General features: G+C 42.4%; 1 protein-coding gene across 2 annotated transcripts; it reads left to right on the top strand.

Moving 5' to 3' along the window:
- The first annotated feature begins 7201 nt into the window (after positions 1-7201).
- On the top strand, positions 7202-19597 carry OTOL1 (otolin 1). Of its 2 annotated transcripts, XM_075033183.1 has the most exons (7): positions 7202-7411; positions 8700-8879; positions 13357-13454; positions 14593-14952; positions 16561-16650; positions 18149-18220; positions 18346-19597. In XM_075033183.1, exons 4-7 carry the CDS (start codon positions 14601-14603, stop codon positions 19239-19241), a joined length of 1410 nt encoding a protein of 469 aa, XP_074889284.1. In that variant the 5' UTR covers positions 7202-7411; positions 8700-8879; positions 13357-13454; positions 14593-14600; the 3' UTR covers positions 19242-19597. The 2 variants fall into 2 exon arrangements, with proteins under 2 accessions (XP_074889284.1, XP_074889285.1); XM_075033184.1 differs by lacking the exons at positions 7202-7411; positions 8700-8879 and adding an exon at positions 10003-10080.
- The last annotated feature ends 6301 nt before the right edge of the window (positions 19598-25898 follow it).

Consider the following 25898-nt stretch of genomic DNA (forward strand, 5'->3'; position numbering starts at 1 on the left):
TAACATTTATAAAGTCAAAACCATAGTCTGAATATTTCATGAGTCTTTAGGCTCTGTCACACCCTGCTGCAGAAATACTTGCCAAGAGGCAAGTTTTCTTTCCAGCTCGGGTCAGCGGGTGGCTGGATTGCACACCAGGGCAGGTTTTGCTGTCCAGGTGCATTTCCACCCCATTTCCTTCTGCTAGCTCCTGCACCTTGTTTTTGCCTACAACTTGGTTTCAACACATGGATGTTGAATTCAGGCAGGAGCTGAGGTGACTTCTGTAGCAGTTGCTTTCTTGCCAGGGAGCACCGTTCTGCAGCCTGAGCCCGTCGCTGCACGTTACCGCTGCATTGCTGCTGCCGGTGGTTTCTGCAGTGGAGTTTTCTGCAGTGCCCCTGCCCCTCGTCTTCTGCTGGTTATTTCACTCACGTGTGTAGGCTTCATCCATCCTGGAAGGCAAACCACCAGGCTGGGAGGCTGCTCATTAGGGATTAAGGCGACTCTTTGAGGGCAGAAAGGGATGAATGTTCTAAAAATAAAGACCTTCACTTGCTAGCAGTCTGCATTTGTGTCATAGTCAATGTGTGCGCTGGGTATTTGTATGCAAGCTTTGAATGTCAAATATTTGCTAAGTCATGTCAAAGTGCCACAATGATGCTTTTATTAACTCCACTACATAGTCTGCACCTGTCTTCTGCAGATGGTAGGTTTTCTTCTGTCTCACAGGCAAGGTCTGAAATTTCACTTTCTTTCTTGTAGTCTTATTTTGGATAAGTATATTTTAACTTTAAGTGCAGGAGGAAAATAACTGCAGGGTCTTCTGCAGGCCTGCTTACCTGAGCCGACCTAAGGATGTTCCTGCAAACCTAACAAAACAACAGGCCCGAACACTTTTCTGTTTGCAATAGTGAGATATCTGGATATATTTTTTCAGATTTTGTCTAGCTAGCCAGGCTGTCTTGATTAATGGAAAGGAAACTTCCAGACTAAGCATAAGGCTTGGTTTGTCTGAGTTTGCAGAATATTCCTGTAAAAACATCCGTAGGCTGGGATGCTGGGCCGAGGCGATGCTCTGGCTAAACCTTTGATTATTGTCCTAATTTGGTGTTGCTCTTCTCTTGTGGTCCTGTTGAAAGTCACAGACAGATCTCCTGACAAAATTGCATTTAAAGTCAACCTGACAAATTACAGAACGACTTTTCTCTAATTATAGGGCAAATTGGATAAAGCAATCACCTCTGTGGGGTGTGTGTGACAACCATTTGTGGGTGATAATCTCTCCGCTTGATTTAGATGAACACCACATCAGTCTATAGCTTCTCTTTTGGGAATTAGTGCAAAGGTGCCTGTAAGGCAGGAAAGGCTGCGCAGGACCCAGGCAGACGCTGGCTGGTGGGACAGTGGTGGCAGCAGTGGTTGGGTCTGATCCTCCCTTGTGGTGCAATTTCTTTTGGAATTTTGTGCAAGGTAAAATCCATGGTCTGGTGTGAGAAATTTTGTTGCATGGGAAACTGCTTATACGTAGCATTCTGGTTGGGGTAACTCTGCCTGTACCCCAGCTAGAGGAGGGGCTGGGTGGCATTCTGAGATCAGGTACAACAAGCAATTAGAAGGTAAAGCATTAATCAACTTTGAGTACGAGGGCTGGGCGGGATCTATAATCCCGCATGAGTCAGATCTTCACATCATTCTCTGCTCTTGATGTGTCCCTTTTACAATATTAAATTGCTACAGCTAATTTAATGGTCTGTATAAACAAGTGTGTGATCTCTTTTTATAATTGTAATCTTGTTATTGACCTATAGAAGCTCTGAACATGTCCATACTCACATCCTCACTCAGATATCAGGTGTGAATATTTGTGCTTATGGATTAAAAATACCTCCCTCTTTCTGTAAGTGTTACTGGAAAATTTATTGTTTCATTGACATACCTACTTGCTACAAAGGTTACTTATTTGAATAATCATAAAGACAAAACAGGAGGAGGAGTGAATGCAAATCAAATCAGTATTGTTTTTTGATGAATATTCACAAGTAGGTCTAGTTATTGTAGAATTCTTTCTTTCTTCTTAGCAAGTGGCTCATCTATGAGATCTTGATTTCTGATAGGCAAAGCTGCTGTAAGCTTCAGCCGGTGCTGTTCATACCTTCAAGACACAAACCATTGCTCTTCCCACATCTGACGGATAACTTGTGCTATTACCTACCTTCATGCAGTAGGTAGGCAGCAACCTACAGCTGTGGTAGTGAATGCGTGGTTTGCTCCTATAACTGCTTCCTAAGTGTTTCAGAGGAAAATGAAGTTGCTTTGGGAGTTTAAAGTTTCCCTCTAGGGAAGGCGGCTGTGTTTTGTGGTGGTCTGGAAGGACTCGCCCATTGAACGGCAGTGCTGGCCAGTTTTTGCAGCTGCTCTGGGTTGCACCCAGTTGCTGGAGAAGGCTTTCGTCTTCATTTTAAAAACAGGCAATTCCATCCACTATCTGTTTCATCTCTTTCACAATGCTGCATGAGTACAGGCAGCCTTGTGATTAATCCTACTTATTCTGATACTAGTTTGCCATGGGAAATTTTCTTAAAATGAGCAGTTTCTACAAATAGGTGTTTTTTTGTTTTGTTTTCCCTTATATAGTTTGACCATACAGATTCAGCCTTTATTAAAGCTCTCAGTGGAAACAAGTTTGAAAAGTGTAGGTCTCACAGATACCTGAGTTTTCATATTTTATCTATTAATCACATATACTCAGTGTCCAAAAATTCCATTTTGGTCTAGAGGCCGTTGTTAAGTTATCCCGTGAAAATGTTTGTTGTATCCTGTTGTGCCTGTCCTGGATGGAGCAGGATGCTCAGGATGTGGACCATGATGTCTGGGGTCTGTGGGGCTGATTAAGGCTGAGGGCTGGGATGTTTGTACTTCATCTTTGCAGGGTGCGGGCTGTAAAACCATCCTTGGCAGGGCTGTTGGGAGCACTTGGAGTGCCCTCTTGTGCTGAGCCTCCGGCTGAAGCAGTTCTCCACGTTTTCTGAAACCTCTCGTGTTATCTATCCTTCTCCATCCCACCACCTTCTGCCCCCTCATCCCTGTTTTTTCACAGCTGCACCTGCCAATGTGGAAACCCCCTTCTTTGTCTTTCAGCTCTGCTTGTAAAAATATGCTACGTTTCATCACAAGGTCTGGCATATGGCAAAGCTTGTCACTACATTTGGAGTCCAAACCAGGCTCCGCCGCCTCCTTGCAAACAGCAGCTACTGCTGTAGAAATCCTTCCCACCGAGGCACGTTTTGCTCTTTCTCCCTTCTCAAGGTCTGCTATGAGAGATGGAAAGGAAGTTACTCTGCTCCTGTCCTAATCAGAAGATCTAAAAAATGCAATGTATTTTATAATTTATTGAAATTATAATTTATTATTATTATTTTACATTCCCCTGTATTATTCATTTGGAGATACTTTTGCTGCCTCTGCTGCTACTGGGTGAGGTGCAGAGGAGCTGGAGAGGTTTGCACGGCGGTTCCTCTCAGGGGATCTCCAGGGGAAATTAGGATGAATGTGGGTGGGAGAAAGATGGATGGTGCTTTGGTGGGTGGGAGCGTAACCCTGCAGAGCACGAGATACTCCTACTTACAAAAGTCCTGTAACAGAGCTGTGGCAGAGCCAGAAGACACTCATCCAGCCCCACACTGGCAACTGCAGCCACTGCACAGGAGACCACGGGTGGTTATGCTTTTTGGGAGATGCAAACCTGATGTGCATCTCGCTGCCCCTGCAGCTCACCTCTGAGCATGCTGAGGTGTCAAATGAGCCCCAAACCATGATGTTCTTCTGACGCTGCCTCTCGCCTGTGATTAAATGGGGAGTTGTGTTTCCAGGATAGTTAATTTTCACCTTGCAGGGGTATTAGGTGTTTTTTCCATAGAAATCAGTGGGAATCTTTCCTCTGACTTTATTGTTGATCCAAAGTCCCTTGCATCTAGTTTGTATGTAAGAAAAGCCAATTCTCTCCCTCTCTGTTGCTTTTTAATTTTGTAAATACTATAATCTCCCAACAACTTTTGAGTCCAGCACATGGAGAGACAATTTTGTTCCCAGATTTTTTGCTTCCTATCATGATTTTACGGTTGCAGCACGCAACTCTTTAAAACACTGTGACCTGTGCTGTAACATTGCTTTATTACAAAACATATATTTGCCAGAGCAAAGAAGAATTTGGGTTAAAGGAAAGTAGATATTTCCACTTCCTTATTTCCAAGGGGTGTTGCAACACGTCCCAATGTAAAATAACCTGCAAAGAAGTCTGCGTCACTGTGCGTTGACATTGTGCCACAGAGGAGCAGGACAAGATTCTCTGCTGAATAAAATTTGCTGTTGTGGAGATCTATAAGCCCTTTGTCTTATAAGACGCTTAATAACTTGGGTAGTTTCAGGCTGACTGGATTTCACAGTATTAAAATAGATAATGATTGCAGTGTTTAGTATGGAATAATAAGCTTAGGACAAAAGCTTTTGCTAATGCAAAGCACTTTGCCTTGGACAGGCTGTGTCCGACAGTGAGACATTGCCATCTCTTGGGCAGGTGCAGCTTGAACATAGACTTTGTTTAAAACCTACGATAATTAAAAGCCTGGTAGTGTGTCTGAGGACTAGGAAAGGGCTAAGTCTATCACTGAGTCCAGTATCCTGGTATTTTAGTTGATGCTGTTCATGCGTATACATCTTAATATTGGCAAGGGCACAATACGACTCAGAAATGAGAAACACGGCTTATGTCTTTGTGTGAAAATGGTTGTAGTCACCAGGTTGATGTCCCTTAAATATTATAAGCTGTGAGTCATGTCTTCTCAAATTATAAGACTGGAAAAGTTTAAATATAATTACATTTGGGATTATTGTAATTTACCTCCTAGAGTCTGAGCCTTTTAAACACAAGGCTCAGAACTGACTTTTTAAAATGAAATCTGCAATTTTCTGCAATCACAGGGTTTTAAGAGATTAAGCTTTAAGAGTACTAAATATCTAAGTCTCATGGCAAAACTACGAGGCTTGGCAATATTGATACCTGACTTGCTTGTTGATACTACATCTCCCTTTCTAAAAAGAAGGTGCATAGGCATAAGCTCCTGATTTTAATTAAATTTTGTCTTTCAGAAGGGAAAGTGGCAGGTGTACGGAGCTAGAGAGATCCTCTGTGAAATAATTAGATGAAAACTGATAATATTTGGCTTAAACCACAGTGCTGGCATAAAGGTTCTTAGAAAACAACACCTGCCCTTTGCTGATTAATAGGCCACTGCTGTGTTAGTGATCCCGGCATACACCTTTGGTAAATGTTGCCTGTTCTAATAGCAAAAACTTCCTAAAACTTGGCAGCCAGCCAAGTCAATTTTATTTGTCTGTGGAACTTTATGGGAACTTTACATGTATGAGAAGAATCGCACCTGATCCAAGTACAACAGCAGCTGTATGGCTACACCTTTCCTGATTTGTAAAAAAAAAAAAAAAAAAGAAAAATTTTAAAATTTTGAGTATTAGAGTGTGAATTTTTAAACAACAGTGGTTCACAATTTTTGACCAAGTTTTGAACTTTAGTTATTTGGCCTTTATGGGGCTGTAGGGTCTTTGCAAAGAAAAAGTGAGAAACTGCCTATTTCCTGAAAAAGCCCCAAATACTAACACCTGCGCTGCATTGGTAGAGCTGCCAAGTCTGGCGTGGAAGTGAGGGTGATATAGGCGTGTGCGCTGAAGGGAGAAGGAGTTGGCGTGATGAGATGTACTCCTAAAATCTATGGGGAAGGCAGACACGTGGGATGAGTGAGACAACAGGCAAATGAGGCAGTACAACCGAGGGTACAAAAAATTAGAGACAACATAAAACTTTATGGTGCACTTTTTATTCTTTGAGTTCAACAATATGCAGTAGGAAAATTTCCTAGAAATAATCCCATTTATACATATATGCATGTATATATATATATATATATATAAAAAAAACCACACACACTACAGTGCTTAGCTGTAGAAACTCCTGTGCTCAGGGTGGTCCAAGCAGCCTGTTGACTACTCCAGCGCATCTTTCTCCAGATGCGCTGTTGCCAGCTCACCGATCCTCTCTCCTCCTTACTTTGGCTCCATAAATGCACTTTGGTTTCTGAATTCCACCCACCAGAAGCCAGAAAGGGCTCTCACCTCTTTAAATTGTTCAGAAAATCCAGCTAAAGTTGAATGTTCATATAAAATCACTCTGACAGTTCATTTCCTTGCCATGATTTTATCCAAATTACAATTTTATAGTCCACAGCGTGAGTAGTTTTAAAAGGTAAATTACAGCTCATGACTGTTTATAGAGGTCACTGTTTTCTACCAGATTATTCAAAGACAAATATTTGGCCTGAGAGAAATAAATATTTTGAATCAGTTCAGTATCTATTTAAACGCAATCAATTATACATTTGGATACATAAAACTGCTGGTTTGTAATATGCTCTAGGCATGATGTATTTCCTTTGGGATTATTTTGATCTCAGAATAATTAAATACTGGGATATGCATTGTGAAGTGTCAAGTGGCCATTTTCAGCTGCAGAATTTGCTCATGAAGGAACACAAAGGCAGCACATTACCTCTAAGGTAGTAGGTACTGGGTCTATCTCATGGGTTTGGTATATTAAACATGAAAAAGGAGATTTCAGCCAGAAAATATAATTTCCAGGAAGCTTCAATAAAGCAGCTGTTGCTCTATGTGTCCTGCAAATAGCGACAGTGGAGATCTTTCTGTGCTTCTTTAAGGACTGTACAATATATGCAGTTTTTCTTCTTTATTTTAGCATCCTGTGAATACAAGAATCTCCATATTTGTGGATGGGAAAGAAGTTCCTGCATTGGTAGATGTTCTTCACATGAAGCACTTGCACTGCGTTATGACTGCGTATCGCTTCTCTACTTCTTTTAGAAGTAATAATTTTGCTGGGAAAGCTCTTGCTCGTGGTGCATTCAGCTGGTTCCCCTCGATACCAGGAACAGGAGACCTGCCACAGGCACCCGCTGTCCCCACTGACCCAGGCTGGGGACAAATGCCACCAAACTGGTCCCAAAGGGTGGCAATCGGGGGGCTGCCGGGCTGCAATCTGTCCTCAGCAAAGCCTTGCCGCAGCACGCTGACAACCCTCGCCCCGAAGGGACAAGCCGCTATCACCCACCAGCCTGGCATTTCAGCCCCCCCAGCCCAGCAAATATCATCTTCCCTGCAAGGTGGTACTGGAGACAAGGAGGAAAACAATCCCACCGCTCGCTATTAGCAAAGGCACGGCTATTGAGGACTATTTTGTTTCTTAAACACACTGAAGGAAAACAGCAATACACCAGAGAAGCAGGGTTTCTGTGACATCCCCGAGCCTGACGCACAAAGGAGGACCAAGGTGAAAAAGGGGAGCCAGGTAATTTTATCACTTTTTACCTTTGACCGTTTAGAGTTTCCAGACGAGCACAATGGACGTGTTTCTTAGTCAAGACCCAAGGCACCTGTAGGTCCTGACAAAGGAGATCCGTCCCCCGGAACAGGGCTGTGAGTTGGGACGCATTCTGCTCCCCACTGCAGCGGTACAATGCGTGGAGAAGCGCGTTTGTTTGCGGGGCCATTTTACACTCCTAACAGAGCTTCAAAAATCGGCACTGCTATAGGAGTTCAGCCCGAAGAGCTACAACAAGTCGTGTGCTGTAATTCTGGTCTCTCACATAAATAAGTTCATGTTACTGGTATTTTAAATATGCATTTAGGGACTCTTAGAGTGATTGACTCGATATAATGTAATAGGTATCATGAAGTTCTTATAGTCCTTAAATAACTCCCTAAATGCTTATTTATGTGAAACGGTAGCTTTTGGATTCTTCTAGCCATTATACTTTAAAGTGCAATAAATCTCTATTTAGGTGTAACTTAGGAAACTTAAAACAACATATGGCCTAGGGTTTGTGGGATATACTGGCATAGACTGATGCAGGTTTTTTTCTGATCTCATTTTCCCCTTGATATCTGAATCTTAATAACACTAAATGCAATTATACTGATTTTACAGGGAGATTTTTTTATTCCTTTGCATCCAATGAAAATCCCTATGGCAGTATTTTTCTGAAGTCAAGCATTTTAAAATCCTACATGAGCAGTAGCTCTTTTTTCTATGTAAATGACTTGTTTAATTTTTATACCACACAGTATTTAAAGTTCTCATCATGAAGGAAAGCCCCCCAAATTTTAGGCTGAAAACAACAACTGTAAAAGCAAAATCCAAAGAAAAGTTTTTGTCATTTTTAGCTTTTATTTCTCTCAAACATTTAGTTCATAAATCTTTCTTTTGCAAACAAATGCAAACTAGCATCCCAAGTGCTGTGCACATGGACGGACCACACACGACCCCTCGGCTTCCAGGATGGCTGCAGTGTCCCTAGGGTGGGCTGTGTTCCATGGCATCTGAATAGCAGCATTCCCAGATGGAAAAAGATTTTGGTCTTTTAATATATTGCTTGCTTCATTGTGCTGTTTTTACACCACTTAAAGCTTAGTTCTCAGTAGTCATATGTTGCATAGAAAAAAATGACATTATTTAGGTGAAAATGTAATTTGATGACCCGTGAAGGCTCTCCTACAGAGCTGTATTCTGTCTGTTCTGACATGTTGCTCCTAGTAAAGGGGATTTAACCATTTTTTCCCTTTTGTGGATAAACCAGGATACATTGGGGAGAGAGGAATACAAGGACCCCCAGTAGGACCTGGACAGTGAGGACCAAAAGGAGGAAAGAAGGATCAGGGACTCAGTGGTGAGGCAGGACTTCCTTCCTGGAGGGGACAAACTTCTCCTAGAAGACCTCCAGGAACTGCAGGCTACAAGGGGCAACTGGGTCCAAGAGGTGAGATGGAACTCAGAGATAACTGGTGAGAAAAGGGGTCTGAGGGGAACAGGGGAGAAATGGGTGGGAAGGGCTGGAAGGGACACACGGGGCCACCTGGTATCTGAGGATTGTTGGGGCCCAAAGGAGACCCTGAAGTCCCTGGGAAAAGGGGTCAGCCTGGAAAACATGGGCTGGCTGGATTTCCAGGTTGAAAAGAAGAGAAAGGACGGAAGGAAAATAGGGGAGAAAATGAAAATGTAGTTTTCCAGTGGGTCTTCAAAAAAAAAAACCAACAAAAACCAAACAAAAAACCAGCAGCCTTCTGCTTTTTTTTCGCCCAGCAAGGGTGAATTCCTGCTGAGCGTTTAGTGCTGCCTCTAAGTGACTTTTAGGAGGCTACAACATACTAAGTACATAAGAGAGGAGAAAAAAGGTTGTATCTTGACTTGATTAATTTATCTATTGTACTGTCTTATATGGAAATATTCCCTCCCCTAAATAACAACATAGCAGAAAATCTTCATTTCACTCTGTTTTCTGTTTAGCTCAATTGTTTTGTGATAATGAATAAAGGGAAACAGAACACATTTCAATTTTTCAGAAAATAAAATTATTAGGGAGGGAGAGGAGGGCCTTTTCCAGGAGGTCTGCTAAATTGTTGTGGGAAATCTTGTGAGAAGCGTTAATTGTTTTTTCACATAGAAATGTTAATTTCCTTTTAACACTTTTCACCCAGCTCAAATGTAATTTAATTCCATTTTTACCCACTTCCTATTCTATGTGAATATTCTCTTTTCCAGTTTGCCTTCTTGATACTTGAGCATTAAGATTTTAAATTACCTATTATTACAAACCTGGCTTATTTTCTATGCTGCTTGGGTTTTCACTGTTTCCTCCTTTATTGTATTTCCAGACCAGATTTTTTTTAGTTTATCAGTTTACCTTGTGTCTGCAGATCTAAATTTTCTATTTTCATTTACAAACAATTGGAAGTGGAGCCCTCTGGGAGGTGCTTTTTGAATCTCCTTCACTGATCTCATTTAAGAAATACTCCATTAATTTAATACAAAATATATTTACACAGTTTGCCGTGTCCCTCTTTGTTTCGGAATGACAGCCAGGGAGAGAATCCCGCAAGGACAAGGTTGCTGTGGCCGCATCCAGGTTCAGGACCCCTCCTGGGACAAGGAGGAGCCTCAGGCTGCAGAGGAGGGGAGAGGTGAGGGTCTCTGGTGAAGTCCTTCCTTTCCTCCCCATCTCTGATAATGATGGGGAGCCAGCATTAGGGTTGCAAGGATTAGTGGTTGCAAGGATGCTGTTTCCTTGGGGAATTGCTTTAGGCTGCTTAAAGCTTCCTTCAGGATGCGCTGGCTTTCATGTGTTTGCTTTTGCCAAGCCCCATGAGGAGCTTTTAGTGATCTAGCAGTTATGAGAAGATCACAGCCCTTCCTACCCGTGGCTGCTGGAGGTGCTGGTAGAAATCAGTAGCGTGGACACAGCTTTTTTTTACTCAGCTTTGCAAATCTCAGTCAAAAACAGTTATCTGCAAATATGCAAGGCTAGGAGTGTGTTTGAAATGTACTTTGAAGACATTTTAATGGCCCACATGCATCATTTATATCAGTAAAAGGTAGATCCAGATTCCCTGAATAAACAGAGTGATTAATCTAGTGCTAAATCTTAATTTACGCTCTCAACCCATGAGTTTTGGGAACTGCTTCAGTAACTCAGTAAGCACTCTATAATTTAAAAACCTGCAGTTGTCACATAATCTAATAATAGTATTCCAGACTGCTACTACTCAAGCTATTCAGGAAAATACACTAACCCAGGCTGTGTTTCTTGCTTTAGCTTTAGAGTGCAGCAAATATGCCATTAAATTGAAGTCTGTGAAAGACTAGCTTTGGTGAATATGGAGGCAACACTGTAAAATGCAGTAATCTTGGTTAAAAATGGTTAATCTTCCCTTGTTGAATAACTTCTGTTGCTAATGAAAAGTCCTGAGTTAAGAGCAAAATAAGGATTTTATTATAACTGATCTGATTGCCTTTATGTGTCCATAGTCTTGTCAGAAATATAACTGCTGAAGACAAAACTTCAGTTTAAAACATTGAGTCCAATTACAGTATTGAAAAGGGTTATTAATTTTTAAAAAGGAACTCTTTGAATTCAGGATCCAGCTCTGTTTTCAGCGGTATGAATGAGCATCAGTGAGTGCTGGTGCAGGTTCCATTGCAGGAGTTGTGACAAGCCCATGTCCTACACAGGGTTAGAGCATCTCGCTGCAAAGCTCCTAACTGATTTCTTTGGAATAGCCTGAAAAGCTGGTGAATCAATCTAGTCTGGTATGCTTAGTAATAGACTTACCTTAATCAACTTTTTATTGCTGAAAGCTGTAGACTAATGTGCAGGAAAGGGTGGTCACAAATAGATCATGGAGGATTACAATTCTCTCCACTTACATTAAAGGAGAATTGATTGTTTTCTCTAGCCTGCTTGAAACAAGCAGCCTTTCTCGTCCAGCAGCTGAGCTTTGAGTCTACTGGTATGTAGTAAATTCGGACTGATTGAATGAGATGGTTTCCTTGCTCATATTTCACCAAGACAAGGCAATGAAAGGCAGCCTCACATTCCTGCGTTTCATACTGCACTCTGAACTGGGTTGGGAAATCTAAGAATAAATGCTGGCCCATTTTAAGGTCACCAGGGAAGGAAACGAGTGCTGTGATTGCTGGGAAAGAGCGAGGAAAATCAATTAGCCTATGAAATCCAGAGGGGTTATCCGTTCCAATAAGAACAACGTTGTAGCAGCCCTCTTGGGATGGATTTGTCCCTTTTCCCATCGGGGTTTTGTTCTGCCACCTTGCTGTGCAGCATGGCTGCCTGCAGGTACCCTGCTATGCGCTGGAGGTGGAGGGAGAAGAAAGATTGCTTGCTCCATCTCTGCATTTACCTGGGACAGCCCAGATTTAAGGCTGAATTCCCCTTTCACTGCATTTCTGTGCAGGTACATGCACACATGCACTCATGATCCCATATAGCTATTTCTGTAATTTCTCTTTTACCCCTTCTAAATTCCCACTGCAAGGAGGGGACTGCGATACCAAACTCTGCATACTAAATACTGAGAGAGAAGCCTGGACCCTGCTGAGGCAGATGGACAAATTCACACTGAGTCTGATGGTACCAAAACATGATGCTGCAAGTTGAAAGAGTCGAAAGAGGAGTGTCCCTAAAGCCCCGAAAACTGATGTTGGGGGAAAAGCCAAAGAAGTCCGATGTGAAGAGCAGCATCCTAGCCAGGGGAAAGTGTTTGAATTTCCTCAGATTTCAATGTCACTTTGCTCCTTTCAGGGGACTTTGCCAATCCCCCTTTCTCCCCACACCGTGCAGGCTCTCATTGGCCACGGGGGCAGCTGTTACACAAATAAAACCGATTCTCTCCGAAAATAAAGTTGTCTTTTTCAAAGTGCCATTGAGGGGGGGCCGTCCTGGGAGCAGGACCATTTATAAGGTAGGAGATAGCACGCACTGGTCATTTAGTCTTTAGGTGGGATATTTGCAATGAAGTCGCAGAATTTAAGACTTAGTGGCAATATAATTTGTCTCAAGAAAAGTCACTGTCTGTAATGAATGTATAGCTGCATGAGGACTAGTGTTTTTCTTCCCGTGTATAAGAACTTGAAATAATTAATTAACAGAAAGTGCAATCATCTCCCTGCTACTTAAAGTTGGGAGATTGGTGTTAAATACCTGTTGTGAACTGGAATATCTAAATACTATAATTTTAGGGACCAAACAAAAGAACCAGTGTATTATTACAATGTTATTATGAGATACATGCTAACGATTAGTAGATATTTAGATCCAATTAAATATAGATGTACTGAATGAGATGTCACTGCAGCAAAGTTTAATTCTTCATATTTTGTGTCCACTGTGAATCATAATCTTTCCTAGTGGGGGCATAGAAATGAATGATTTTAGAATCAGTGGTAGTGAGCTAATGTAATGAAAAAGTCCAAAATTTCAGTTTTATTAAAATGCATTTATATATTTAGGCATAATTATTTTAGGAACAATTATTTTAGGAACAGTCTTGCCCATTATAATGAAAATCTGTTTAACGATTCCTTGGTCTAAGCAATTTATTTTCTAAACAGACTGGTAAGGTATAATTTTTTATTAATTATGTTTCTCCAGTGTTTGACAGCAATCCATCAATCTGGCTACGTAACGGGAGAGTGTCTTGTTTTAGAGTGTCTGTTTTTTTGTTGCAGAAGTGGTTTGTGACAGTAAAACATAGAAACGGTTTTGATTTGAAAACTGATTTACCATTTCCCCATAAAGTTACTAGGTCTCTAAGGTTGCAGTTTCTTTCTGCTGCTGGCTTTAGGCATACGGAAGTTATGGGTTTATCTAGTTATCTCCAAAACACTCCCACATGAGTATATTCTTCAAAAGGAGAATTTGGTGCCTTTTTTTCTCTTTCTAGACAGCAGATGACCCTTCTTCTCTGCGACTGTGGCTGCTTCCCTGCTGCTGGCTGTCAATTCTGGCTCCTCTCTGCCTGCCTGTGCTAAACTCTTCATGGTAAGCTTGGCAGGGGCTGTTTGGGAGCAAATACGAGCCTATGACAAAAATCAGTGCCCGGTATCCTGTCCTAATGCAACATAGGCATGGAGAAGGGATAATTTATCCTTTACTGGAGCCGATGGGGTGAAGAATGGGTTGAACAGCAGCAATGGGCAGCAGTGATCACTGGGGATTTTGTATGGAAAATCAATTTTCCATTAAATGATTTGTTGTTGTGTGAAAATGGAAAAAAATCATGACCCTTTCCTCTAAAACTGAATTCTTAAAGATGGAAAGATTATAATACAGCCCCCAAATACCTGACTTTGAGTCGGATCTCCTTTTGCCCTCTGGATGGCAAGGATAGTCAAGAGTCTCTCCTGGTGACTTTCATGTAATGAAGTGCCTTAGCTGCTAAGGAAGGTTAGATTACAGGTTCAGCAAGAAAGGGAGTCTGTTCCGTTTGTATTTACAGGTCGGTACACTGGTTTAAAAAAGAAACAAAGATGCTTTATATGACAAGTCATCTGAGAGGCATCATCTGTCCTATAGGAAAAAATGTGTGCTTCTTACTTTGTTCTTTCTTCCTGGTTCAGCTAAATCAACACTTTAAAAATAAAAAGAACAGACCTGAAAGTTTACACTAAAAGAATATGTAAGTCCAGAAAATCAGTCAGTAACAAAGAAAAAATCGACATAAAAGTTTTTGAATACTTGATGTTTCATTGTTTTCATTTATTCTTTTAGAGTAAAACTTTTTATAGCGTGCAGTTGTGTTGTACTCTGAAATCATTATTGAATTATTCCTAACTATGCACTTGGGAGAGAGACATCATGTGTCCCAGTGATGGTGTAACTCCCAGCCAGTCCCTTGAACTTCTGTTGATACCTGTGGGAGCACTTTCAATCACAGCTAACAGGAGCAGCTGGATGGCAAGTGCTCTGTAGGGTGCTGGTCGATACGGGTGAGCAGGCAGGAGGTTTTGCTAACTTTGCTTTACTTTCCTCATAAAAAGTGAGGCTTTGTAACGTAGTCCTCCAGGAAGATGCCCACACGTGCCTGACACTAACTCAGGCAGGTCTTCTGGCTTTGTGGGGAACATGCGAACGCAAAGGGTGTTGAGCAGCAATTAATTGTGTTCGTCTTTTCCTACAGCTGCCAACATGTGGAGCTCATCGGGGCCCATCTTGGCATTTGTGATGTTGGTTGTTATCGCTGTGCACGCCGGAGTGAAGGTGACCCCAGCTGTGAAGTACACGAAGACGAAGCCCTTACAGCTGGTGGGCAACAGTGCCTCTCGCACCCCCCTCACCCCTCTCACGGGGAAAAGCCCATTTGCGGCAGCACCGGGCAGAGCCAAGTTACCCACCCCAAGCCCCGCGACCCAAGGGGCCACCACGCTCTTCCCCTTCGAGAACTACACACTTGACACAGCCGATTTCTTCTTCAACTGCTGTGACTGCTGCCCGCCTGCTGCAGGGCCCTGGGGGCAGCTGGGAGAGCAGGGACCCCCAGGTATGGTCTTGCCACCCTTAGCTAAAATGCATAAACCCTATCAAGGAGACTCCTGCTTTTTCTTCAAGAAATGAGACTTGGGCAGCAAATGCCGAATGTGATTATACCTTGTGTAAAGCCGGAGCAAAAAAGTGGATGCTGGCCACATCCCAGAAGTTATAAAACACCAGTATGAGTGGGAAAGCCCCCAAAAGGGGCTTCCTTCCCACAGCACTCACTTTGGGGACCACACTGGTGTGGGAGCATGTGCAGAGCCGGCCCCATACCACATCACTGCTGCCCCACGTGGCCACGTTTTTCGATTCTCTGTCCCTGTGTCTGATCTCCTGGGAGTCACAGATTTACTTTCACATTCACTTCATGGTTTTATGACCCTCAAAACTATCTGCAGGCAGTTTTGTATCTTTGCTGAAGGTTTATGATAAAAGCCTCTTTTTCTTGGATTTTTTTTTCCGCTTGGAAGAGAGGAAGTTAAATACAAAAATAATTTTGGGTTCAAATTTTAAAATAAACACTTGCTCTCACAAGAGGCAGCTCTGTATAGAGCACCTAAATATTTTATAGGACATACTTTCTCTCTTTTTTCTACTGCTAAAATATATATCTATATAGCACCTAATTCTAATACTGCTATAATGAATAGTGTATTAGTCTGGAAATGTTCACTTTAATAGCACTAATATTGGAGATAGAAACTATTCATCTGAGGAAAGGTGGTAAAATCATGAAATAATTTTCTTTTAATACAATGTACTCGAGGGATTTTCACTTCCCATAGCTCGGGAGGGATTGGCTAATGGAAATTATAGTGGCTGCAAAGGGAGTTTGCACTTATACATCTCGAGTGCTGATGGAAAAGTCCTTGTGTCAAATGGGTTGTGTTGTGATGATTGAAGCTGCCATAGTCTGCTCCCAGACGTGCACCAGGAGTCTCTAGATTCCCAAGTGGATGAAAAAGTAAAAAAAAAATTGAAGACAGCATGCTTGCCTTTCAACCCATCCTTTATGCAGCGTGGGGGTGTCTGCCAGGTTTCACTTTGGTATTTGCAGACTTAATTCTTTTTAAGGAGGGGAGCAATTATGAAGCTATGGGAGCTCCTTAGATGCACTCAAATATTAAAGACAGATTACTTCTGATGTTTTATGAATGTCTGAGCTCCTGCGGCTCTGAGGCAGCTGAAAGTTGGTTTTAAAAAGTCTTTAACTACAGCCAAGAGTGATACGCAAATCTGTAAGATTTAGGGATTGCAGTAGCTGAAAGGCAAAGGCTGGGGATCTGCGTGCCTGACCAGGGGACCTGTGAGCATGCGCCCCACTAATTTCAGCATGAGCAGCGCAGTGTTGCCCCATCACCCCTCACCTTTCGCCCTGCTGTAGGTTTTCAGCTGCAGTGTCTGCAAGGTGTAGGGGAGCAGGGCTCAGGCCAAGCCCCTCTGTCCCATGTTTTCTTTGCATTGGTTGTATGATGTCAGATAAAATAGCCAGCTCCTCTCAGGGTGATGGAAACAGAGTTTTCCTTACATGCATCCCTCAATGACATGTTGCTTAGCTATTTTTGCAAATTTTCTTTATAAGAAAGATAATTTTGTTAATGTGATTACGTTACAGGTCCCAAGGGAGAGAAGGGAGATGCTGGTCTGCAAGGTCTGCCAGGAGCCCCAGGTCCTCAAGGTCCAAAAGGTTCTAAAGGAGAAAGAGGTAAAGCAGATTAACTACTCATTTTGAAAACAGATGCTGTTGTCCTCATCGAATACCACAAAATTATAGGAAAAAATATTTTTCAAAGGAAATAGAGTATACTGGTATGGATTGGCACCTGGCAAGATTTAGCTGGTATTAGTGCAGGGACAATAACTCAGATGGTGGTAGCATATGTGTGGGCTGTATAGGAACAGCCGCTCATAAAGATCTCACTTGAAACTCACTCCTTGTTCTGAACGGGAGTTTAAAAACTGAGTTCAGTTTGCCTTGGGTTAGGGAAATAAGCAGGAAGAAAACACCATGGAAGCTCCGCACAGGTGTAGAAGCTGCATTTCCATTTAGGTATCTCAGGCAAAATGATTTCAGCTAAGATGGAGAGCAATTATTATCCATCAGTAGTAACGGAAAGGAAACCCTGCCCTTCATTTCAGGCTCAGAGCAGCTCTGTCCTGCTGACACACACCACTGGTAGGATCCTGCGGCTGCCTTTGGTCATGGAGAAACACACAGCAAAGCTGATAATGGGTGTAACAGCAGCAGCGTGCTGCGCAGTTCAGTCAGTGCAGTCTCTTAGGCTTTGATTCACTTGAACAAGACTTTTGGCAATCCTGGAGTGAGAAATGCAGAGCTGTCATCTCCTCCATCTTGCCATTAAACAGCTGTCGTGGTTTAACCCCAGTTGGCAACTAAGCACCACGCAGCCGCTCGCTCACTACTCCCCGCCCCCCAGTGGGATGGGGAGGAGAGTTGGAAAAAAAGTAAAACTCAGGGTTGAGATAAGAACAATTTAACAACAACAACAACAATGTTAAATTGTAATGAAAAGGAAGATAACAAAGAGGGAGAGAAATAAACCCCTAGAAAAACAAGTGATGCACAACACAGTTGCTCACCACTCGCTGACCAATGCCCAACCAGTCCCCGAGCAGCGATCAGCCCTCCCGGCCAATTCCCCCCAGTTTATATACTGAACATGGCATCCTATGGTATGGAATATCCCTTTGGCTAGTTCGGGTCAGCTGTCCTAGCCATGCTGCCTCCCACCTTCTTGTGCACCTGCTTGCTTGCAGAGCGTGGGAAACTGAAAAATCCTTTACTTGGGATAAGCACTACTTAGCAACAACTAAAACATCAGTGTGTTATCAACACTGTTCTCATACTAAATCCAAAATACAGCACTGTACCAGCTACTAGGAAGAAAATTAACTCTGTCCCAGCCAAAACCAGGACAACAGCAGCAACCACCTCCCAACGAGGCGCTGATTAGAGTCAGAAATTCAACGTTCAAGTGAGATGCAGTTGTCTGCGTGATGGTCCTTGGTGCTGTGAGATTCAGCTGAGGTTTCTGAAGGCATTTCTTGAAAACACACATTGCTTATGTCTATTTTATAAATGAAGTGAGGGACATGTGAAATCGTACCAGTCATCTTCCGTGAAATGATTGCTGTGCTGCAGACACCACCACCAACAGTATATTAATGGTGAAATGTCCTAGGAGGCAAAGGGGAGCAAGGCGAGCGAGGATTAAGTGGAAACCCCGGTTATCCAGGCAAACCTGGACTGCAAGGTACGTAACAGGGGCTGGGAAACCCAGGAATATTACTCTGACCTTTCCCTTTGCTGTCATCTCCAAAACAATCCAATACTAATGTTTTTAATCTTTTTTTTCCCCCCACTTTGCCCTTTTCCTAGGTGAAGCTGGAGTAAAAGGCAATAAGGGCAACTACGGCTTCCCTGGACTAAAGGGACAAAAGGGTTCCAAAGGGGACACTTGTGAGAACGGGACCAAAGGAGAAAAGGGAGATAGGGGGGATGCTGGAGACCCAGGATTGGATGGAGAACAGGGTGACAAAGGGGAAAAGGGAGACACAGGGGAGAAGGGGTACTGTGGGGAGCCAGGGGGAAGAGGTGCGAAGGGAGAAAGAGGGGAAGGGGGGACAAAGGGAGAAAAAGGAAGCAAAGGGGAGATGGGGGTTGAGGGTATTCAGGGGGTGGATGGAAAACAGGGAGAAAAGGGTGAGCAAGGAAGTAAGGGTGAAAAAGGGGACCTGGGACCCACCGGCATGACAGGACCTTCTGGGCCCAAGGGGGCTGCCGGCAGCAAGGGCGGCCGAGGGGCTCCGGGAAAGAAAGGCTCCCGTGGGGCGAAGGGTGCCCGAGGGGACACCGCAAAGCTCCTGCGATCAGCGTTCAGTGCCGGCTTGTCCAAGCCCTTCCCTCCACCCAACGTCCCCATTAGATTTGACAAGATATTGTACAACGACCAAGAAGATTACAACCCTTCCACTGGGAAATTCAACTGCAGCGTGCCTGGGGCGTACGTCTTCGCTTACCACCTGACGGTGAGAGGGCGTCCAGCCCGTGTCAGCCTCGTCGCCCGCAGCAGGAAGGTGGCCAAAGCCCGTGAGACGCTATACGGCCAGGAGATTGACCAGGCATCCTTCCTGACGGTCCTGAAGCTGAGTGCAGGCGACCAGGTGTGGCTGGAGGTTGCGCGAGACTGGAACGGGGTCTATGTCAGTGCTGAAGACGACAGCATCTTTACAGGGTTTCTTCTGTATCCAGATGTTTTTGAGATCCTGCTATAGATTTAAAGGGCAAAGATAGTACTGGGAAACATGCCTTTCCCTCTGCCTGTGAGAGGAGAGATGAGCATCAGTTTAGCATATTGGTTTAGTTGCTAGGTTTTGTGGGCTTTTAACAAAAACATTTATATTTGCAATATATGGATTAGTTTTAACTAGCAGCCCCAAGAAGCGGCACATCCTTTGCGCAGGTGGGTGATGGCTAAGAGAAACCATTGTCCAAACGCCAGCAGGACCGGCATGGGGAAGGGATTTCATATCACAGACTTCAGGTTTGTGATTAGCCTACTCAAATTATGTAATGAAACTCATTGTCCAACTGCAATTTTAAACACGCCTGCTCCTGCAATCCTTGCATGGTCAAAACTCTGGAAATCAGTGCTCATAACCATTGGTTTTGGTAAAGATTGCAGAGTTTGATTTATAGAGCTTAATCAGATGTGAACATGAGCAGTAGGTTTCTTGAAATCACATTACAAGATTTAAAGTTGTTTTATCATTGAATCAGTATTATCTAGTACTTTAGACTTGGTCATGAATTATATAAATGTTTCTCTAAAAGAGTATTAGAGCTATTTGATCAGTGTAAAAAAACCCTAACTATTGTCCTTAGGCAAAAATATATCTGACACTTTCAAAAGTAACTGAGAGATGCATAATCCACCTTATTAGGCTACTCAGAAACGACCTGTTTCTGAGCCGCTGACAATTCAGCTGATGCTGCGGGGTTGGCCCTCGGCTGCAGGGAGGAGGAGGAGGCAGCCAGGAGCAGGCTTTGGCACTCACTTGAGTCCTGAGGCGTTGTGATGGCCCAGTGGACTTGTGGGCACATTTTTAAAAAGCTGGTTTACCAAAATGGAACTAAATCCTGTGAAATAAAAGTATGACATTAAATAATCTCTGGATGTCAGACTGGATATATTTCCTTATTAATGCACCTTCTCTCATCGTCGTAACTTTATGCCACCTTTGGCATATTAACTGTGGCGCACAAAATTGTTCCAATCACTCTTTTTTTAGAAATAAAACTCAAGTCCCATAGCTAGCCTTCAGTGGCACTGGGATTTACTTGTCTTCTCAGGCAGTCACAAGACTGGGACTTTTTCCCAGTGATTTGATGAATGCTGGGTCTGATCCCAATGTGAACAGGGTGAATTAGGCTACTATTCCCATTCGTCTCAGTTTCCTTGCTTAAATTGCCATGGTCCTTTCCATACCATATTTAAATACCATCATAAATCACGTCCCTGTCCCTAATGTCTTCTTCTTACATGGCACCAAGATGAAGAGTTCCTGAGACATTTTTTATCCAGTGAGAAAATTAACAGCAGAGGACTACTGTTAAATTTTAAGATAAAACCAAGGCAATTTTAAAAGGCTGATCCTATCTATCCAGTAAACATAAAGGGTCCTTCAACTCCTTGGCTTTGCAGCCCTCTTTCAATATCAACAATTCAAATGTGAGCTGTACCAGCTTTGTCAAAAAGTTGGTACTTAATTTGGTGCTTAGTCTGAGTTAGTTCCTATGTAGTTCAAATCCAGAGTACTAAGTATATAAAAGATGCAGATTTTGGTTTATGAATTCTCTGGCAGCTGTTAAATATTGAGGAAAACCAAGAAGTTGTAATAATAATTTTGGATTCCTGCTGTCACAACACCCTCAATTCTTTTGTTGCGCCTTCGTGCTGCTTCCCATATGGCCCCTGTAACAGATGGTGGTATATGGACACCTGACTAGCAATTTTCTCTTCTCCTGCTGAAGTTTCTTACACTTTTTGTATAAATAACCTCTACAAATGCTCTTGAGAAAGCAGTGCAAAAATTCAGAGTCTCTCAAGAATCTGCTCAGATCTAATCCTCTCTGTAAATTAATTGCCTGGTCCTCTAGAGAAAAGAGGAGCTGGCAAAACAGCGCAAGCTAGAAGAGCACCTGCTTCCTTCCAAAAATCTTTGCATAAAATATACCCATGAAGAGGACAACCAGATTAGGAGACTTTGAGCTGCTTAAATCCTGCAAAGGTGCTCTGAGAGCAGGTTAATAGGAGCAGCTGGAGAGAGTCCAGGCTATGCAAAGGTCCAGACTCACAGGGCCTGGGGAAGGACATGGGATGCACATGACACAATCCCACTGATTTCTAAACCCCCATAATGGATATAGGAAGGCTGTAACAGTAGTTGATTCTGGCTCCTGTGCTAAGGGCATATTTTATCATTAACCAAACACCAGTGGAAGGGATTTCTGCCTGAAACCCTGACTGGGAAGGCAAGAAGCATACATACAAGTTACTGAAATAACACACAGCTCCTTCATATTCATAGGTTTCTTAGGGTCTATAGCTGTGCCAGTGGTACTTTCAGTTTCATTTAAAGTGTTGATGTTTATTCTGAAAGCAGGTGGTTTTTTTAAAATTTAATTAAAATACATTAAACAAGTATCTTGCAAAATTGAGTGTGTTAAGTACAGCGAGGGGTAGTTTGGATAAATATGGATCTTTGTAGAGTGGGAATTATCTTTATCTAATATCAAATTGAAGTAACAATAACACCTGGAAAACACTGTTTCTCTACATTACTATTTTTTCTACTTCGGTATCTTGGCCAAACCAAGTATTGTTTGTTAACCAAGTATCTTTAATCAGATCAGTCCACAACTGGGCTCAAAAATTGCGCCCAATTACTAGAAATATTCACACAAACAAATGTACGCACCTCCTCCTTTTACAAGCAGAGACTCAGGGGGCTGGTGTCTCGGTAGGCTTTTTCCGTCTTTTAAAGACCATATGAAACCTCCCTGCTCAAAGGGTTTCAGAGCTTTAAACACAGCAGATCTGCAGGAGGGCTGAAATGAAGGAGAGGGGCAGAGCTGCTGCCCAGCTGGGTTCGACACGCTGCTTGCCAGCTCTGCCTCCACCTGCAGCAGCCCAGGCTTTACCCTTTCCTGCCTGCTCCCAGGTAGCCTGCCTGAGACCATTTAGCTAGAAAACTTTAATCCAAGCCATTTTCCATTGTAAAAGGTCATTTTTTTTGCAATGGCGTTTGCAGTCTCGCTACTGTGGGGTACTTCGGTGAAGCGTTCTGCTGCAACAACTTTTAACTGAAGCTAACTGGTCCGTGGGAAGTTTTGAAGTATTAAAGAAGAACTCATTTTTATATGGCTTTCCTCATTTTTCATGTCGTGTCAGAACAAAAGTAAATGAATTGATTGAGGATGTGCTTTGTCTCATTATGTAGCACTGCTAAAAATGCCAAAATATTTGTTCCATTTCACTTCTGCTTCTACTTAGCACAGATTTATTTTGTAAAACTGTCTCCTGTCTATGCTGCAATGAAGCAGTTTGACACTAGTGTAAGAGAAAATAAATGCTCAGTGTACTAATCAGAAGAGCAGCTGTTTTCAATAACTAAGAAAAATTATTCCAAGCTGACATAAGGCCATAAAAAGCAGCTGCTTCTTTAATTAGGATGTTGAGGGCTAAATCTACGGAAGAATTTGGGACCCTTACTAGCAAAAACATACTGGAGCCCTAAGTTAGGCAACTAAGTCCTCTGTATAAAACCAGGGGAGAGTGAGGGATATCAGATGGAAGGATCCTGTGCAGTCATGACTCCTTGCTGCCAGCACTCTTCCTAACCTCAGAGAACAGAATATGCTAGTGGGAAGGAAAATCATTCTTGATACTTTGATAAAGCCCCTATCTGATACAGCTTTGTTCGATACCATCGCTTTCACCTCAAAGTAAATAAAGTACCTGGAGTGGTGTCAAGGCAGCCCTGAACTCACTCTTGCCTGGCACAAATCATGTTGCAATCAGCTCTAACGAGATTACAAAGCTGTTCTGATTTTTGGAGCAAACCACCTCTCTTCTGGTATTTTTCATGCCTTTTCATCCCTATCTCAGATGTTACACAGATGCCATAATATTAGCACTTATTTTCATAATTTTATTGGCAGGGCTGTGTTTTTTGCCCAGAGGAACTTCGGAGGCACTGTCTTATGCAGAATAACTTGGGCCTCCCTGTGCTTCTTGCTCTTGTTCTGTGGCTTTCCAGATGCCTTGTGCTCCTGAGAGCCAGCCCTTGCTTTCAAGCATCTCACCTTGCTCACCAGCTGAGCTGAGTTTGCCCCAGAACGAGGACCACCTGCAAAGCCTGAGGGCTGCTGTGTTGTGGGTTAATAAAAGGGATAATATCCCATGGCCTGGGAGTGCTTGGTCTCTTCTGGAGCAGAGATCGTGCTTTGGTGGCCTTTGGCTGGTAGAAGGTAACCTTTCTTGGTGATTGATATCTTTCTCCTTCCCTTCTGGATCAATATGTTGTGTCCAGGTAAGTGAGTGCTTGCTGTTATAGGCTGGTTTAGATGAAAATGGATATATTTTAGTGAAGGTATGCTGACTTCAAGATACGAATTCATAATAGGTTTGAAAACACAATATAATAATCCAAATTCAGGTATTTCAGTTGAAATATGCTTTGCTTTTTCAGGCACTTGTAACTTTGCCTACAACTACTTGGCTGGAGAAAGTCATTCTCTCTTGAAAGGAGAAAAAGCACTTTTTGATGTGAATTAAAATGGATTACAGTGTGATCACTGCTAGTTATCCAGTATGCTTGTAAAATGTTGGAGCTTCTTAATAGGGGATATTTATCAAGCGGTGTGTAGGCTGGTATTGTTTTCTAGATATAGCCACCATTATTTATTCACAGTAAGAGCTCTGTCACAGTTTTATGTGCCCTGTCTGCAAAGCTGTACCTCTGAGGCTGGAGTTTCAGAAATATTACTTGAAACTGTTTTGGAATGGCAGAGTACTGCACCATGCAATGATTTAATTTCAAGATGAAAAGGCTTTGCTCTTGCATGATGTTATAAGGTCTGGTTTAACAACTGTTATAGCCTTCTATAGAGGTGCTTAAACTTAAATGCATATATTAAAAGTTGCAAAGTCAATTTTGGGGTAAATTTGAATCACTTTGTGCATTTTAATGACTTCTTTGAGTTGCTCTTGGTTTTTGTAAATAAATCCATTTGCAAGCAGGGATTTTTCATCTTAATGAAAAAGCTTTCTGGGTGAAGTTCCACTTGCTGCAGCCAGAACTTCCATACTTTGTTCCTTTTATAGGAAATATTTTATTTCAATAAGATAAAATTGAGGATGGACAGAAAATGTGCTGGCTCTCTTCTAGCTAATCTTTCTCGGTTTAAAGCATTGTTTTGTAACCTCCAGTCTGCTTTAAATTTGAGACTCTCCAGACTTTGACTCAAATTGAAAAAAAAAAAAGTCATTCTAGACCTGAGAGATATCTGAATTTTTTGTCCTGAAACAGGTAATTGCACTTGAGACACTGGGGGGTGAGTGAGGTACCAAGCTAAAGGCATGGTATTAGATTGTGATATTAGGGCCAGAAAACCAAGCAAAAAAAATGCACACTCTTTGAGAGATTAAACTAATAAATTATTTTGCTTGATACATTTTCTGGTATTTGGTCAAAAAGCCCTATGCAGCTAGTTTTACAGCATTTAATTCTTGTTTTGCTATAAATCCTTTTTATGGTCAACAGATTTGAAATTAATTATGGGACTATGTCTAGGAGTATTTATTTTTCCTGAAAAAAAAAAGAGGTTTTGGTTCACTTAGGCCTTAAATGCTCGCATCTGTGTGCGCACCTGTATGTGGCTTTATGCTTGCACATTGCCGATGCAGATGGATGTTTTGATGTGTCCATGTATTTATTATAGGCTCATGTATGGGAGGAAGGCATTGCTTTTACTACTTATTTTCAAGGTATCTAAATGGTGACTGAAACTCCCATAGACACATCCGACCCCTGGAAACCCCATCGCTGTGTTGTTGCCAGTGTTGGTGGCTGTGGCTGGCAGAGATCACTGCAAATCCTGCTTTGGGAGTGTTGTTGTCATGTCCCTGTTCCTCCTCTCCTCCACCTCCCTGCAAGTCCATGATGTGGTGGATACCAGCACCCAAATTTGTGCTGTGTGCTGGTGGGTGTTTCTGGGTGCTGGGGCTGTTCTATATTCTGGGTCGTGCATACTGGTGTACTGGTATTGCCTATTTAGTTCATCATTGTGACCAATGCAGTTAATACTAATAACTATACTTCTCATGTAAACAGGAAAAAAAAGTAAGTCTGACCTAAAGGTGCAAAGGTAGTGGGAGAAGAAGAGAACAGAAAAAGATGTTGGAATGTCTCATTTAAAGAAATACTTCCTATATTTTTAGAATATGCCAGCTCTGTCCTAATTGCTTTGTATTTTCTGGATGTAAACAAGGTGGTGGTCTGGGCTCTGCTCTGATGTGTTTGGTTGGATTCAATGAGGTTACTGAGATTTATATCTCTGCGGAGTCTGGACCTACATGTTTTAGAAGAGAGCAGATTACAGGGGCAGTGAGCTTTTGGGGAGCCTATGGTTCAGTTCTGCTTGAAGTCAATGGGCTGATGCTAATGAATTCAGTTACAAGCCACAGCATGTTGTGTTTAAGGGAGCATGGCTGAGATGTGTTTTGTTTGTTTTTTTTTTTCTCTAAATGGCTTTAGATTGCTGTTGTGTCCTAGTAAAGCAATGTGGGGAAGTTTGTTAGGAAAAGAAAGTTGGAGGGATGAAGAGCATTAAGGATGCTCTGGTGAGCTCTGCTCAGCAAATGGAAA

Source organism: Buteo buteo, chromosome 7 (assembly GCF_964188355.1).
Source record: "Buteo buteo chromosome 7, bButBut1.hap1.1, whole genome shotgun sequence".
NCBI classification, from domain to species: domain Eukaryota; kingdom Metazoa; phylum Chordata; class Aves; order Accipitriformes; family Accipitridae; genus Buteo; species Buteo buteo.